Genomic DNA, 17,786 nt, shown 5'->3' with positions numbered 1-17,786 from the left:
TCAAAATAAAGAGGTGTGGTCATGACTTTATTTTTCTAATGTGTCTCCACGTATCCCGGGGTCAGGGTGTAAGGGCATCACCCTAAGCAGGAAGGAACCGCAACCTTCTTCCTGGCAACATGACACAGGATGCAGCAACAGTCTCTTCTGGTGAAGAACGACCTCCAGGAGAGCAAAGGGTTACTGACTTACCTGCACAAGTCAGGTCACAGGTGACAGTTTTCCTTCAGTGTGGGGGAGCCATGGTGCAATCTGTGGCTCTGCGGTAATAACATGTGAATGTGAATATGTAAAAAAGGAAATTAGGTATAAACGATCACATCATCCAAACATCTTCACGGCTGAACGAGGAGCAGAGGTAGCACAAAGAGCAGGGAACGCATGCAGGGATGCAGAAAAACGAGCAGAGAGCGTGAGCATCATCACACAGCTGAACGGACGAGCTGTCAGGCTGCAGCTCGGACCGTTCGATAACAACCCGAGATCCCGCCGCGCTCGGCTCCCTGACAGGAAGCTGAAGGAGAGCTGCTTGTGTCGGAGCCGTTCAGGTCGAACAGGAGGATTAATGGAGGATCAGGTCTGAACTAATGACTGCAGCAGAATAAGGTTTTCTGTGATCAGATGTTTTTTTGTTTTAGATGTTTGTATTTAAGGAAGGAGGACGTAACGTTGTGGTAAGCTAATGGCGTCACATAGAAGTGGGTCAGAGTTTGTGTGCTGTGAAGTGGGGCACAAAAGGGTAAAGTTCATGGAGTAAAAATCAGTTTTCATCATGCTTTCAATGCTAATGCAAAGCTAAACAGCTGTTAGCAGTTATTTCTCACTGCAGTTTGCTACATATTAGCATCAGTATTTATTGAACACACAGCTGAGCTCCCGCCAGTCGTTTCCTGCTTTGTTCAGCAGTTTTTAAAAAGCTGAATATAAGAAGTGAAGTCACAGTAGGAGACGAGCTCCTCACATATTCATCACTTCACTCACCTACAGTATCTGCCCCCCCCCTCCCACTGATGTGACTGTACAGGCTTTCTGCAGCTCCACGGGGTCAGTCACGCTGCATCCCCCTAAAAACACAGCAACAACAAGCTTTTATCGCCTCCTACTGAGCATCCCCTGTCCAAAGGAATCAGGGGGAGCCACCTCACCCCCCCCCCCCCACTACTCTCCCTCGCTCTGTTCAAACTGGACTTTACTACAAAGGCCTCGTGCAGATGGCTTCATCACGGTGAGCACTAACATTAGCGAAAGTGTCTCGATTAGCCTCCTGACGCTCCTCTAAAAATAAGCACACGGTCGAGGAGCACACGGCTGAGTTGGCGATTAGACCCTCTGGCCGCCGCTGCCTGCCGCCACCACAGAGCATCGCCTCGCCCTGGATTCGCTGCATTTCATACATGGAATTATGGGTAACCCCGCTGCTCCATGTTCAAGACTAGTGAAGCATAAAAAAACAGTGAAGCAGCTCAAGTTTGATTTGTGTCAGCGTTTGATGTATGTGAAGGGTCAGCAGAGCATGCTGCTCGCAGATTCACACAGGAAAGCCTCAAACACAGCGTGACGTGGGTGGGTGTGTGTGTGTGTGTGTGTGGGGGGGGTCCTTTATAAGAGGGAGCTCAATCAGGCACAAACCACACATGAGCCACATGCTGCACCGGCATCACTTCAGTGCTGAGGATGACCAGTTTAACCAGCAGATTAGAGAGAAACACGGGCCAAGGTCCCAGAATGCTGCAAACAGCTCGTCAGAGTCTTTAAAGTGAGAGTAAACTGAAAAACTGTGTCAGTATCAGACTCTGTGTCTGTGGCTCTCAGTCTGTGCTGCGTCTGTCTCTTCCTGTTTCTGTCGGGGATCATGGAGTCTGGATCCAGCTCTCCTCTGTCCATGTGTGGACCAAAGCTGTCCTGTCAAATGTTTGTGGACGCTGCAGACAGAGACTCCAGCAGCTGTCCCTGCCCGGTACCAGCAGCTCTGCACAGAGACTCCTCTTCCTCCTCAACATGAAGCAGTCCCCAACAAGCATCAGACATCATGCATTCAGTGAAGAGGGAGCTGTGGACTCTTTCAGATGATGCTGTTGTCTCCAGCTGCTTACTGACATGTTTATTCCTGGCTCCTCTATTCAAAGTTTATCATCCTTTTTATCCATTTATAAAGTGCTTTCAGTGAATGTCTGCCAAATAACTGCACCTGTCTGCTTCCTTTGGTTTCTTTGCATCTGTCTCTGCTGGCCAGATTCCAGAAGGTCCATCTCTTTTTATAGTAGGGAGTGTGAAGTAAACCCACAGATAACTGGCTCCTGTCTTTAGGTTTTTATTCATGCTATTAAAAGTGTTCTGTTACTTTAACTGTGGGCCAATAAATCTGCCCAGTTTACAGAAACGTGTTTCTGGCTTCCTTTACAAGATTACCTGGGATCTTAATGTGAAAGTGCTACAAACTGCAGTTCCTCTGTTGGCCATGTGGGGGAGTCATTGATGGCCTTTTTGTTTCCAGTTTCTGTTCTCATCACATAGTTAAATATTTAAAAACTTGCCTGTCAGTATAAAAACAGAGCTACAGTTTCGGCCCTGTGGGTGAAATCCGCCGCTGATTTAATGTTTAATGTCTCGGAAAAATCCACCAGCGGCTCGTCACATCCAGCAGAAGGGAGCGCCACAAAAAAAAAACATCTCAAATCTGCTCCCTCTGTTTCCCGTCTCTGTGCCGAGAACGTAGATGTAAAAATTATTTAAATCCGACTGCAGGTAGGAGGTCGATGAATCCTGTGGGGAGTGTAAGAGAAGATCTGCTGTGTGGAGCTTTACATTTACAGGAGGATTAACATGGAGTGGAAGGCAAACACAGCAGAGAGGAGAGGGAATGAGGCTTTTTTATTCATACCTTCTGATTGCCTTAATTCAGATTCTACTCACAAATGGGGTAAATGGGGGGTGGTATTCCGAGAATAATCTCAGAATTTTTTAGATTAAAGTAGCAAATTTGCCAGAACAAAACTCCGATACTCTCTGACATTAGAGAAAAAAAACTCACATATTTACGACTATCATCATTACGCTGTTTTTTCTGTTAAGGAATCACATCGCAGAGATGTCATCATCACTGCAGGCCACTGGCCTACACTGCATACGGTCTATGACTGCTAACAAACCACGTAATCCAGACCACAGAATGCGCTGTCGTACTGCTGAAATCTAGACTGGCAGCCACTTCTTAAAGTCTTTACAGAGACCCTGTTCACACTGGAGAAAGTCAGTCCAGCTAGAGTGAGATTGAAATCAGATAGCCTTTAAGCTGGATACATTCAGACCTATTTTCAAATCTGTTTATCAAACAATCCAGCTTAACCTGGCTTGTTTGTTGTCCTCCAAACCGCTAGGTGGCGCCTCGTAATATACAGATTCCGTTCAGGTCGCGGTAGGACTGCGTGTGCGCATGCATTGTGCGTTTTTTCTTTTTTTGTCCCATGTCGCTTGTTCTTTCGTTTTTTCGGTTCAAAAACGGCTTTTGTACATGACCCGGACACTGCCCCCGTGAACCGGTAGTATGGCGTTGCTAGCCGGATTTGCTAGCCGCATTTGTGTTCAGATCCGAGAGGTGGATTGGAATCAATCCGGATATATCCGAATTCGCGTTGTTCAGACTTGCGAAAAAACTCTGAGAAAAAAACTCTCATGAGCAACTCTCTGAAAAAACATATCCAGATACGGCCTGAATCCCGCTCTAGCCGGGTTGTTTCCCCAGTGTGAACGGGGTCTGATCCTTCCTCTCTGGTTGGACTGAGAGCAGGCTAAAGGCTAACTATCAGTAAAGTGGTTCACAGTGGTATTATGCTAGGGTATAACTGACTGCTTAGCATCATGCTAGCTCAGCATGCTAAATCCTTTTAACTAATTTTAACAAAAGCTGTTGCTGCAGGCTGTGTATTCACAGACTGTTTCTGTTTGATTCTATAATCTGTATGTGTCAGGTTTACATTGTGTGCAGGAGAAGAATGTGTCTGGAACATGTGTTTTAATTCTCTGCCTTTAAACGAGTGAAATTCTTCTCAGCACAGTCGTTAAAATGAAGCCAGCCTTGGAGAGGTGAAAAATAAACGTTAAAGCTTACAGATGGTTTGATTCAACCAGAGAGAGATAGAAGGCTCCGGCACACAGAAGAGCGGCGGTAAATGAAATAAATCCACTCGTCCTGTGTGCTGTGCCTGCTAAATAACACTCACAGCTATAAAACCATCTTCACCTGCGTTTGGTTTGTCTCGATGTTTCCAATTACTTACATGAAGATCCATTAGAGCTCATTCCTGCAGGCGCAAATCTACAGTTACAGATGCACAATATCTATTACTCTGTGCTGATTTATCTCTGTATTGTAATTTTAACAGGCAAGTTGTTTAAGTGTATGCTACAATTCTTATGGATGACTATAACTGTGTGTGTGTGTGTGTGAATGAAATGATAATCTTTCAGTCTGATGTTATCAGTAAAAAAACAATAAAGAATGTTGAACACAAGAGAAAGTAAAACAGACAGGTAAACATGATAAAACAGGAAGTTCAATAAAGACACAAGGCAACACATAAAACCATGAATAAACCAAGACCAGGAAGACCACTTCAAAAACAAACAGAAAACCGAGGAGTAACACTTGCTCTACACTCCAGGATCCCCGCTCCTCGGGTGGCAAGAACAAGAACAAAGTTTATTTCAGCACGGAGTATTCACACTCCCCAAGAAGCGAGTGTGCAGAACTCCTCATACGGCCGGCCCACTGCAGAGCACGTCACACGCAGAAGGTTGACAATGCAATTGTATTCAAATTGTGAGCACAGTCATGGTTACCTGGCCTAATGAGCTGATAATGCTCAGGGAAGAGGGCGCATAGCATGAATTTGAAATTAAACATAATGAATAACCACTCTGTTATGGTAGGAGCCTGAGTTAGTGTTCCAAACTGCACAAAAGCACTGACTTCCTTCCATCGTCACATGTCACAGAGAGGAGTTTGGGATTTAATATTCCACAGCTGAGTGTGATTTTGTTGTGTAGAAGCAGACGGCTCATCAGGCTGCAGCAGCTCCCACTGAGCTGAGAATAATGAGTGTGGAAAAAGGAGGAAATAAAAGGCAGCCTCCATATTTAGGGTTTAATAATGAGCGGAGGATTCCCCAAAGACGGCGTCAGCATTCACGCTTCCTGCTGACAAAGGCCCACCATGAGGTCAAACATGATGAGCAGAGCTCCATCCGCAGCGGCGAGGAAGTGGGAAAACGAGGGAGTGGTTCTGCTGGGTGTTGATTACACAGAGGTGGAGACATGACATCCTGACAGAACACACTGAGGAAGGTCAGGGTGGAGTTTATCAGCTTCTCTCTTACTGTGTGTCATCATCGTGACTGATCGACACTGAATCTGATTAGAGATTTAAAACATGAAACTATGTCGTGAAGTCACCAGCCATGTACTGAACCCTCGCGCAGTACCTCCTTCAACCACTAGATGATGGCATTCAGCCTGGCCCAGAGAGGAGGAACCAGAGTTCGTGGGTTTGGTGTCTGGTATATAAATCATCCAGAGCTCTTACCGTTGAAGTTGACACCGCGGATGTGCGCCAGCAGCTCTTTCCCGTCAATGTTGGCCATGCGTGGGCACAGGCCGGGGTACCCGGCACAGAGCTCACGGTGCATGCTGTGCAGGGCGTGGGCCATGGCGTACACGGCGTCCATCACGAACTGCACCTTGCCCTCCTGCTCGTAGGTGGAGTCACGGCCAACTTTCTCCAACCCTGGAAACAAAACAGATCAGTTTAAAAGTTGGCATAATGACTCAGGTCTACAGAGGAATGTGCTTAAAAAACAATCACTTCCTGTGATGCTAATTTCTTTTTCCTGATTGAACCCAAAGGTGACAGAGCTCGCCCTTGCCGCCAGGCAGAAAGTAACTTACAAAGGATTCTGGGAACGTGAAATGAGACACATCCAACAAACCATTAACATGACAAATACAGAGCAGTCCACATCTCATTAACTGTGATTAAATAACAGAGAAGACATCATCATCTTTTATGTGAAAACTCGGCAAAGTCCTTCCAAAACATTCACGGAGTAATCGCTGTTATTAAAGCAGCAGCAGCGCTCTGCGACCACGCTGCCGGCCGCCAAACCAGAGCGGAGGAGGAGGAGGAAACTAACTGCCAGGCCGGACCCTCCATCAACAGACAAGACTTCTCAGAATTAATAGGAGCGTAGAAATGAAATCCAATTTAATTTTAATAGCAGGCGGGCAGCGGGGGATCAGTCCGAGGGGAGACGTTCACTCCGGCAGTAAAGACAGATTACACGTCTGCGCGGCGGTAATGAATGATCCTTGAACGGAGAGCAGAGAGCAGAGGTTGTCAAACAGCCCGGGCGGACAGGAGATATACAGCTGGGCGCAGATGATCGCTGCTCGCCACACATGATGAGTGTCTCCTTAATACATACAGATACATGTTTGATCCTAGAAATTCAAAACGCAAAACTCAGCTCCGTTTGACTGAAAATAATAAAAGACTTTATTTCTGAGGGCTGTTTATCACAGACTGAAATCCACATGTTTTACACACAGATTGAATCATGTGTGGCGCCCTGTGATGCTTCATCAGATGTCCCTGCCATGTTTTAATTAGAATCAGTTTATGGGGATTATGTCTGTTACACATTTAACATGCAATTAACTTAGCTTAGCACTTAGCACGTTTCTTTTATTGGTCATGATCTGGGAGATATGGTAGGTTGTATGTCACTATATTGTACATATATAATTTTGTACATGGTAATGCCTCTATAAACAGCCCTCTGCTTAGCTAGTATGAACTTCTAGGTCACAACACACAAAATTAAGAAGAAGAAGAAGAAGAAGATTCATGGTCACAAACAGTCTAGGAGAAGGCGATAAGGCTCCTAAGTCAACAGCGACTGCCAAGAACCTCCTTCCATCCCTGCAAGTAAACCTTCAAGGGAGACCAATTTCCCCACCAGCCTGGACATGGTCATACTAACCAACAGTGCAAAAATCATCTTAGCAGCTGAGCTTACTGTGCCCCGGGAGGAGAGGCTAGCTGCAGGCTAGCTGCAATCCTAGCAACAGAAAAGGGACCAGGATTTAAAAGCTCTCATCAAAGGATGGTTTGCATCCGTCTTCCTCTTTGAAGTCTGCTGCCAGCATTTCCCAGACACATCGGTGCACAGCTTCCTTCACTCATGTAGAACAATGTGGATCCTCCAACCGCCATAAGAAGACGGCTGCTGCTGCTGCTGCTTGTTTTACCTCCTGGCCGCTGCACACAGAGACTCCACCAGCTGTCCCCGCCCGGCGACAGGCAGCTCTGCACTGCTGTGTGGGAGCAAGAGGCCGCCACAGTCCATTAGCATAAATAGCATAATCAATTAATGTCCTAAATAGTAGCTCCTTAGTTGTTCCTTTGTTTGTCTGTCCACTAAACTTTTACATGTGTGATTATGAACACGCACAGCAGCCATCAGATTTCCATCATTTCTTTCTCGTGATGCTCTGCAGCAGCAGAGGTCGCCGGGGTTAATACTGGCCTGTAGCTGCAGAGATATTTTTAAACAGTTGAGTGGCACGAAGTGGAGGAAACAAAGCAGCTGCTTCATTTGCACAAAATTCCTGTTATTGAACGATGTGACCGCACTCAAACAAATATGAATTCATCATGGTGCAAAGTTCAGGAGGGCTGAAAACGAGCCGTGCGCTCGGCCAGGTGCTGACCGGCCGCCCCCCCACCCCTATTAGCTAATGAGCCTTGATGATGGATGATGATGATGATTGTGGCGTTGAAGCTGAAGAGAGGCGGCGTGCTCAACAGACAGCTTCATCACAGCTGCTGGCATTTCAATTACACGTCACTTACGGGGTAAATCTAATTCCTTCTCAACAGGATGGACGTGTTGGTGCCCCCACCCACCTCCCACTCACAGGCATCCTTCTGTTTCAATTAGATGTGGAAATTAGATAAACAGCAAACTAATTACAGATGTTACAGGGAGCGGGGTGAGTTCGGGGGAGGGGTGCCGTGGCATCTCGCAGACCTGAATACATTTACATTAATGGAGTTATTCTGACCGGCTCTGTTGTTTATCAGTGACTGCGTGAGAGTCATCAGCACAGGATTAATAATGTTTCCTCCCAACACTGATTTAGATGTATAAAAATATGATGGACACGCCTGAGAGCTGCTCAAACATTCATGAATTCCTCCCGCAGACACGTGAGCGCTCCTCCTCATAATAAAACCGCGTTCTTCATTTTCTGCTTATCTTTCTGTTTAGTGAGCGATTTGCATAAAAAGAGAACAAACGGCACGTCAGGCAGAAAAAAATTTAATCGCAGCACACAAGTGACACGACTTATCCTCACTGTTACTCCAGCATGAACACTTCTGCTACATTACTCGTGAAATGTGGTTTTTATTGAACATTTTCTGCTAAAACGTTACGTGCAGATTCAAGTAAAGCAAGCAGCTGAACAAAGGGAATAAAAACATTCACCCCCTACACTGAGTCTCAAACCAGGGCCGTGATTCAGAACACAGTTTACAGACCTGCCAACCTTGAAGAAGCTTTGTGAGTTCTTCTTTTATTAAACAAACTGGCCTCATCTTATTTATCTTATTTGCACGGCAGCATGTTATTTTCTGTCTCGACATGGTGACGTGTGCGCACATACAGGTGAGCACACGTCACCGTTGCTCATGACATGCTATTTGAATAGACTGAAGTTTATTGAAAACACTAAGCTACGCTAATGGTAGCAATAGGGCTGCAACAAATGAGTATTTTTGATACTTGGATACTCGCCGATTATTTTTGTGATTACTCGAGTACTCGGAGCACGTGTAAATGTCATAGTTTTTCCATAGGTACGGCTGCATCTAGCAGCAGGTTGATGCCTTGGACCGCTGCAGTGTCATTGCTTCAGCGCGCAACCGTCCGCAACTGCCCGGCGCCAAAACTGTGTGTCTGTGTGTAAACTGCTCACCCGCGCCTCGAACCCGGGACCTCTTGCGCCCAGAACGCTGATCATCCTGCTTACGCCACAAGAGAATCATCCCCAATGACGTCACTACATGAGTCATCGAGTACTAAATTAGTTGTCGAGGCATTTTGCCCTCGATTATTACTCGAGTAATCGTGGCAGCCCTAGGTAGCTCTCTGACTGGTTGTGTGTCTTTACAAATGTGTCCTGATCAAGCAGAAACCTCTGGGGTCGGGACATGAAGCCAGTGGGGAAGTGTTAAAAATTGCAGTTCATGCCGCAGCCTCTAGGGGCTGACTCCAAAAGTGGGTCAATCTCCATAGACGCCCATGTTAAAGTGGCCAACTTACAGCCCAGTATAAAAAATGATGCTGATCTCTACTGATACATTCCCTTCTAGCATGGGGGAAACCTTTTTTTAAAAAACTCATTTTAATCATATCAGGCCTTAAAATTATGCATAATGATGGACGTGAGAACTTTAAGTGACAGGCAGGTGCCACATCACGGTGTGAGCTTCCTGCCATGAGTTTTTGAGATCTGTGGCGTTGCCAACATGGTGATCGTTGGGGCATCCTGGACAACGTCTCCCCCTCACTGCTGCAACTTTTTAATTAAATATAACAGAATGTCGCTGCATGAGTGCATTTCCAGGAGTAAAGTAGCACGTTTCAGCTGCTGTTGCCCTGATGAATCAACTTACAGTTGATTAAGTTATACTTTTTAGGTGACAATTTGTTAAAAGGTCAAGATCCCCACTGAACAGAATGTAGTTTTAGACCGGACAGAGCTGAGTTTGTTAATTTTTTGTCCGGACAATCTCTTTAGCCGATGGCTGTCCTGATAGTTTTTCCAGATAATATCGGCCGTAGAAAAAAACCCATATCAGCTGAAACAGTTGGTTCCCCTGATGTCAGGTGTCAGGACAACATTAGGATTCAGCCTCCGACTCCTAACTCGTCACCTGAATCAGGAAACAAGACCGTTGTCCCCATTATACAAACAAGCCTGTTTGTCCGTCGCTGCCGCTCGCACACAAACAAACACGGCACTAATTATAGATCACAATCAATAAAGGGCTGACAGAGAATCCATCGGCTAGAGGCTGCAGAGATCAGGGACGCCTCCGGCCCACCGAGGTTCAGAACTTGACCTTCAGAGGAAGACCTGACACCGACGCAGGTGATTTGGCGGAAGGCTGATTTTCTGCTCCGGTACTTGACTCTAGACAGAATCCCTGATCAATGCTACCTCTAATCAGGATATTATTTTAAATAGGTTTGATGTAAAACTAATAAAATACACAAACTTAATGTTTGTCTTTTCCTTTTCGTATATCCTAATCATGAAAGTATCCCACATCGTCTCTAACATGCTGCAGTGAGCTCTGAGTGTGACTCAGAAATCGATACAAGCAGCTGTTAACACAGAACAGGATCAATCTATTGAAAACAGCTTTGATTAGGTGATGTTGTTATTTTCTTTCTGCATTCAGCTCCTGAACTCAGACGGTTAACAGCTGCAGGACTGCAGACGCATTAAAGGTGTTCTATAAATGATTGTGTTTATGATCGGTTCAGCATTTAATCAATGCAGCAGCTAGCGGGCGTTGCCATAGTTTGCTAGCTCAGAAGCAACATAACAAAATACTGTTGACCTGGACACTAAATGTGCTAGCATGCTGTTTGCAAACTTCAAATCAACGTGTGCACAGACAGAACAGTGCCCCCCCCCCCTCCATCTTGTGTTTTAACCCTTTGTGGTGTGTTTATGATTGAATAATAATAATGCATTGGTCTTATATTGCGCTTTTCTGCTCTGTTGGGCAGGCACTCAAAGCGCTTACATTGAGATGCATTATTCTTTCACACCACATTCACACAGTGGCAGTGGTAAGCTACCAGTGGTAGCCACAGCTCCCCAGGGGGAGACTGACGGAGACGTGGCTGCCAAGGTGCGCCTACGGCCTCTCCGACCACCGCCGATTCATTCATACGCATTCATACACCAGTGTATGGAGGCAATGCGGGTAAAGTGCCTTGCCCAAGTACACACAACAACGACTAGGGAGGAGCTGGGGTCGAACCGCCGACCTTCCGGTTATTGGACAACCCTGCTCACCACTGAGCCACTGCTGATTGAGCAGGTATGTCCTCCTGTCCTCCACCCTCTGTCTAAACGGACACCCCAGGCCTGGGTTTCCAGTCCATCTGCAGTTTGCTCTGTTACATCTTGTGGTGAAAATGTTTTATTCTCTAAACCTATTTGAGATTTTTGTGAATTTTTTGAGGTGTTTTACAGAAAGTCTGAGGACGCAGGTTAGGCATCAGTGACAACAAGCTCTGAAGTCTGTGACCCCCTAACGAGATCCACCGTGTAGTGTCTCCTGTCCTCGCTGCAGGCCGACTCCACTGTGTGTTATAGTGTCTTCTCTCTGTATCAGTCTGCAGGTCTCTCTGCTTCCCAAGCTGCAGTCTGGTCCTCTGACCACCCCACTCTTTACTGTGTAACCTGTTTATCTGTACAATGCTAGTACACTTCTAACAATATAACAGCTATAATATAAATACAGAGTTTTTCAGCTTTAAAACAACAATAACCCGCCACGTTTGTGCTCTGTAGTGTGTGATGTTCGTTGCATGTTTGTTCCTCTCTCTCTCACTTTCACCCTCTCTGTCCTGTCTACCTCCACTTCTTCCCTTTACCCGGCCAGCAATCAGCTGAAAAGCATCCAAAGACAATGTTTAGTGCTCGGTGATGGACTAATGCAGCATTCTTAGAAACCTTCATCTGAGTCCTTCAAAGCAATTTGCAGGTGAAGCTGCAGAAGCATCTTTAATATAAAACCAAAAACTATAACACAAATCTGCAGCAACGACACACAAACACACAACTCAGAAAGAGCTCTGTGAGGCTTTGAAAGAGATACTGCACACACACAAACACACAACTCAGAGAGACACAGTGTGAGTTCTCTGAGGCTTTGAAAGAGATACTGCACACACACACACACAAATGCTGACCTGCAGACTCAGCAGTGTGTCTGTCTGTGTGATGACTCCGCAGCAGCTCCAAAACTCAATCTGGAGCCTCTAACACAATCATTTGCGATCTTCGCCCTGACAGCAGCAGCCTGATCAAAGCGCAGGTAAAGGCTCGCAGCGTTATCAGAGGAGCAGCCGGGAACGACCGCAGCTCTTTCCCTTAGAGCGCTGACACTGTAGCTTCTGCTGCTTTCTCTCTGTCTGCAGCTGGAAGACAGGCAGACGCTCACCTGTATTTAAACCCACACCTCGCTAAAATCCTGTTTGGCGTGTCGGACGTGTCTGTAAAGGATTCGGTCCCTTTAGTGGGCCACTGTTAAACAGAGGAAGTCCTCATAATTCAGGCAGGATTACATGCTGCTGAGGGGACGTTGCAGTCAGCAGGGAGAGACTCAGAGAACAAAACCTGCGTTCAGACCAGAGTTTGATGTCATTTTGATGTCGGCAGTGAGGACCCAAATCACAAACGATGAGACCCAAGTGGTGGCTTACAGCAGTCCTTTGTTTCTCAAATGGTGTCATGACAAAATACAGACTAATCAGGACATCTGCACAAGGGCTGCAAACACCAACAACACAAATATATACACTAATGTATGAATACTGTAACTTATTCAACAGAGTGGTTGTTGGACGATTTCTGCTCATCCCTGGGTGCATCCTCCAAAAGTGAGTCAGTCCCACTGACTGTATATAAAGATGGATGACAGAGGTTACAACATCTTGACTGCCCCCTGGTGGCTGGCTGCAGTACAGGTACATAAACCCCGCCTCTATCCTGATAGACAGACTTCAAGTTAAAAAGTCTGACTTCACAGCAGACATGTTCTTCACATGACTTCCCATCAACCTCAGCCCCGACCTTTTTTTTGGATTAACCAGTATTTGGTGGGGTCAGGTGCTGCTAACATACATAGCTTGAACAGTTAACGAGCCCTGCTGGTGCTATGTTGAAACAATCTCAGTGTATAGTGTGTAGTTGGGTCGGTGTCCCATCCACCATCATGGAGGAGGCGGGGTTTATGAGCTATACTGCAGCCAGCCACCAGGGGGCGATCCAGATGTTCCATCTTTATACACAGTCTATGGTAGAGACGTCCTGTGCTCCTCTCTCACAGCAGCTGGGCCGTTCTGTCCAACAAACCTTACAAGTGCTGACATGTGCAGACTGTGTGTCCATCCCTCACTGTCAACACTGCTGCAGCACGATGTCTGCTGAATTATTACACAAAAGACAAACACCCAGCCATCCTGAGCGGAGCGAGAACCGCTCCAGCAGCCTCCTTTACGAGCGATCACGCAGCTCAGCAGGTTTATGTTATCACACTGTCACCGTCTGATGACTGCCTCTCTCTGAAATACAGATCTGATCAGACTGGGAGGCTGACACCGATCTGTCAGCAGCTTCAGGTCGGCCGTCCGCCATAAAGAGGAAGAAAACCACTAACTGATCACTTCATAATCCTGGTGCATGTATTCATAGAAACAGATGAAACAGATGTGCAGTGTGAAAAAGCAAAAACATGATGTTTGAAATGATATCTGCTCAGAGTAGTCCCCACACTGCTGGAGCAGAGGCTCCACGCTGCTCCCCTTCTTCCTGAAACCACCCCGAGCCGCCTGAGAACAGCTGAGTCAGGAACAAAGAACTTAACCTAATCACGCTTTTGTAGTTTCTGACTGCAGGGAGAGAGCAGGGGAAACATATTAGATTTCTCTGATGTGATTTTTTGGGTTGTAGCTTCGGGGGAGGAGATTAAAGCGGCTGTGAGATGCTGCAGAGGAGAGACTTCAGAAAAAGGTGCCCAAAAAAAAAAACACATCACACAGAGTAAATAATTACTGTCAAGGTGTTTTTTAGTGGAGAACCACTGAGGATTCTCAGCCAGGAAACACAGCCGGTGGGTACGAAACGCAATATTAAGACACATCATTAAAACTGAAGCTGAACGGAAACAGAAAAATCATAACCCTAATATAATAATTCAAAATTATGCCACAATTAAAGCGTTTACAGTTAACAAATTCGGAAAAAAAAAACTCTGCACTCTCCGGCACAACTAGAAAGTCATGACGGACTCACATGTGACCAGCAGTCACATGACGACCATTCGGTGGGTATTTGTCTCATCTGCAGCTCTACAGCTGTGTGTAGAGGCTGTTCCAGTGTATTCACATTTATTCATGATTTATGCCTTTTCTCACTCTGATATAAAGATGTGTCCATGTTCTGTCTACATGCTGTTTCCATAGTGCTGCAGGCCTTTGTATCGCCATGAGAACAAACAGATTTCTGAGGGTTTCAAGGCCAAAGCAATGAGCACAGCGTGTTTGACTTACAGCTGTGTCACAGTGGGAAGGAAGAGAGTACGAGGACAAGAGACAAAGAGGAGGAGGAGGAGGAAGAAAGGAGGAGGAGGAGGAGTGAATAAAGAAGGAAAGATGGAGGAGGAGGCAGAAAAGGGAAGGAGGGCTCGAGGAAGCCAAAGAAGAAAAAGGAAGGAGGAGACATGCAGGTTGACCTTTGACCCCCGTCTCCTACCTGTACATTTCTTGGGACTGCCAGGTCTCTTTCCGTGCATCCCCAGCTTACAGACGAAGTTTTCCTCCCAGAACTCGGCGAACCAGACGTTCCTGCGGTTGTTGGACAGCGAGCGGCTCTTGAAGTAGCGGTCAAATGCTGTACGAAGAAAAAAAATCAGAATCAGAACTAGAATCCGGACCCATGGTCTGCACGTTTTCCAGGGCTCCCTGCCTCACCGTCCACAGACGCCCTCTTGGGGAGGATGGTGACGGCGCCCTCGGCCACTCGCTCCTGTTGGACCACTGGAGAGATCTTGGAGCCCCAGCTGTCAGAGCCCACCCACAGAAAGTGACCCGTCAGGTTGTTGCGTTTTGCTGCATCCAGGATTCGTCTTTCAGAGTCACGTGATATGAAACAGCCAATGAGAAAGAGAGACAAAGGGGGGAGGGGTCAGTTCACACTTCTCTGCAGATACAGCACATATACTCATATGTGATGTGTTTGGCATCTCTGGCTAGCGTGCTAATTTTATCTCTCACACATTCTGTGCAGCGCAAACTCAAGTTTTACAAGTTCATCTATCTGCTGAAAATTAACACTCACACTGATCAAGTGTGTGTGTGTGTGTGAGAGAGTGAGAACCAGAGATGCTCTCAGTTCAGTCACATAACTGGAAACTTGTTATCTTCATCTGCTCTGCACAGTTGGTGGACAAACAGACACAGAGTGTGTGTGTGTGTGTGTGTGTGTGTGTGTGTGTGTGTGTGTGTTCTATATTTGGATCCTGATTTCAGATGATCTGTGGAGGAGCTTGCTGCTGTTTAATTACAGTTGCTTGGGAAAATATTTTCCAGAATATTATTTGTTTGTTTGTGTATTTTTTTTCTGACACAAAGCACGACTAATTATTTAGATTTGGGTGAAACAAATGAAGACAGACAGGAAGTTAATATAAACACACAAAGAAGTCACAATTTCATAATAACACAGGAAATCATTTTGCGGCAGGATATTTTTACCGGATGTCGTCCTCGTTGGTGAACATGATGACGGCGCGGGCGTTTGGCGTCTCCAGCAGGCGGAGCACAAGCTTGTCGAACTCGCCGGGTCTCGGCTCCCGAGGAATCTTCAGAGACTGCGCGATGCAAACCCCACCTGACAGAGAGAGAGAGAGGGGATCAGACTCTTGGAATCAACATGATGAACCATGAAGATGGTCCCATCTGAATGAGGCTTTGTGGAGACACAACAAACTACATACTGGAGCCGGTCCAATCAGAACTGCTGCATTTCAGAACCACAACCAGAACCACACCACTTCTCCACCAGTCCTCATTCTCTTTTCAATGGTCAGAGGTGGACATTTGTTAAATATGTAAAAATAAACAATGAAAACAGTTACAGGAACAGTAAATAGTCTGCTCTGAGTTCGTGGATCAAACATCTGTCAGTCACTGTCTGCCACAAACTAACCGCAACCAACCAGATCAATAAATTTGCAGAATCAGTAGCTAGCAGTTAGCATGTTGGTAGACACATTTTAGCATCTTTATGAGGACAATATCAGAAAACTGATCACCCTACCAAAAAAAACATGCCAAGAACTGCCAGAAATCCCTCAAAGGACTTCGACTGGTCCGAACCATCCGTGGTCCAGCTGCAAACACACAGCCTGGAGCCTTCCCAAAAGCTGACCATCCATCAGATCAATGACATCTATCAGTCTACAAACATCAGGCCAGGCACAGAAACACAGCCAGCTGTGTATGAGCATACACCCCTTCAGGTCTGAACATCTGCTCAGGCCCTGCTTAACTGTAGTGTTATCTTCTCATTATGTCTCCACTGTAATGTTTTAATTACGGTCTGTGTGATGCTCCGACGCATCGCCACATCAACCATTAAACGTTCATCTACCGCCAATGAAACAAAGGTCAGAGGGTTCATTAGGGCTTGAAGACATTAAACACAGATTATCAGCCTCATACTGCTAATAAATAATATAATAGTAATAATAATACTGGACCACTGGAGCTCAGCAGCAACACCTTTATTCAGCAGCCACAGCATCCACTACAATTAATGGTCTAATCAGGCTGATTGAAATCTGCGGTGCACTTTAAAAAATTAGTTCTTCCAAAGATCTTGTACGTTTTTCGAGACATGTCATGTTCACTGACTGAAAGGGTGATTAAATCAGTGCAAAAGAGTGGTGTGAGGACCAGGTATTAAGAATAATAGAATTCAAACTTAGCTGGTTAGCATGCTAGCTTCAATCATGCAGGTTGTCACTGGATGACTTCTCTCATTCTTTCTCTGTGGGTGGATTGAGGGCAGGACTAGACATTTTGCTGAGTTCTTATTGAAGACACACTTTAAGTCTGTGGTGTTGCTCCTGCAGTGGGACGGAAAAACTAGAACAGACAATGAACTCTGTGGCCCCGACTTGTAGGGAAGTACAGTTGAGGCTGCAGAGGAACTGAACCAGAAACTGCGCACTGTGCCAACTTAACTGGCTGTGGAGGGAATTGATTTTTTTTTTTGTTTAAGTTTGGCCAGAAAGATGGAGAAAAAGAAAAAAGAATCGTAGCGTGTGGTTGGCCTTTTTGTGACTGATAACTGATGACTTTTTATGACCTCAGGAAATATACTGAGTCAAGGCCTTACGTGGTCAGGCTCTGAGCTAATGGCAGGTCAGGAAGTGACGCTCTTCTCACGAAGAGTGTAACATGTTGATATTTCAGACCTCCCACTAACCTGCCGGCAAAAACAGAACTTAAGAACAAGCGACAACAAAACAGCTGCTGGTGTTCAGCGCTCGAACCTCAGACTCTTCAGTGAAAGTCCACCACACCCTACACACCTCTGTAATTGCACTTTTGGTTACAAGAGTTGCCATGAGTCCTGTCTGATGGGTGTATGTGCTCATTCAGGGGGATACCGAGGTGATCCCAGATAAGCTGAGGGATCTATAAACCATATGCAGATTATATGCTAATGACACACTGTGTCCCTCACCTTAAGACCCTCTCCTCTGCACGAAAATTGAAAACTGAATTTCACCGTAAAACATAATGGAGTCATTCCTTCAAGGTTTCTGATAACAACAACAGGTTATTGACTTGTATCAGGCCCTGTGACATCATTTACAGTAATCAGAAGATTGGTGTGTGTTCCACACACAC

The 17,786-nt window shown here is 45.9% G+C and overlaps 1 protein-coding gene across 1 annotated transcript in view; it reads right to left on the bottom strand.

Annotated features, from left to right (window-relative positions):
* grm8b (glutamate receptor, metabotropic 8b) overlaps positions 1-17,786 on the bottom strand; it is a 52,015-nt gene that overhangs the window by 12,745 nt on the left and 21,484 nt on the right. Inside the window, exons 2-5 of the mRNA XM_028430975.1 lie at positions 15,621-15,756; positions 14,838-14,992; positions 14,620-14,757; positions 5,582-5,782 (exon numbers count right to left, since the gene is read on the bottom strand). Coding sequence (XP_028286776.1) covers positions 5,582-5,782; positions 14,620-14,757; positions 14,838-14,992; positions 15,621-15,756 — 630 coding nt within the window. The remainder of the gene's footprint in view (positions 1-5,581; positions 5,783-14,619; positions 14,758-14,837; positions 14,993-15,620; positions 15,757-17,786) is intronic.

This window comes from Parambassis ranga, chromosome 19 (genome assembly GCF_900634625.1).
Source record: "Parambassis ranga chromosome 19, fParRan2.1, whole genome shotgun sequence".
Lineage (NCBI taxonomy): Eukaryota > Metazoa > Chordata > Actinopteri > Ambassidae > Parambassis > Parambassis ranga.
This window is presented reverse-complemented; position numbering and strand designations above follow the sequence as displayed.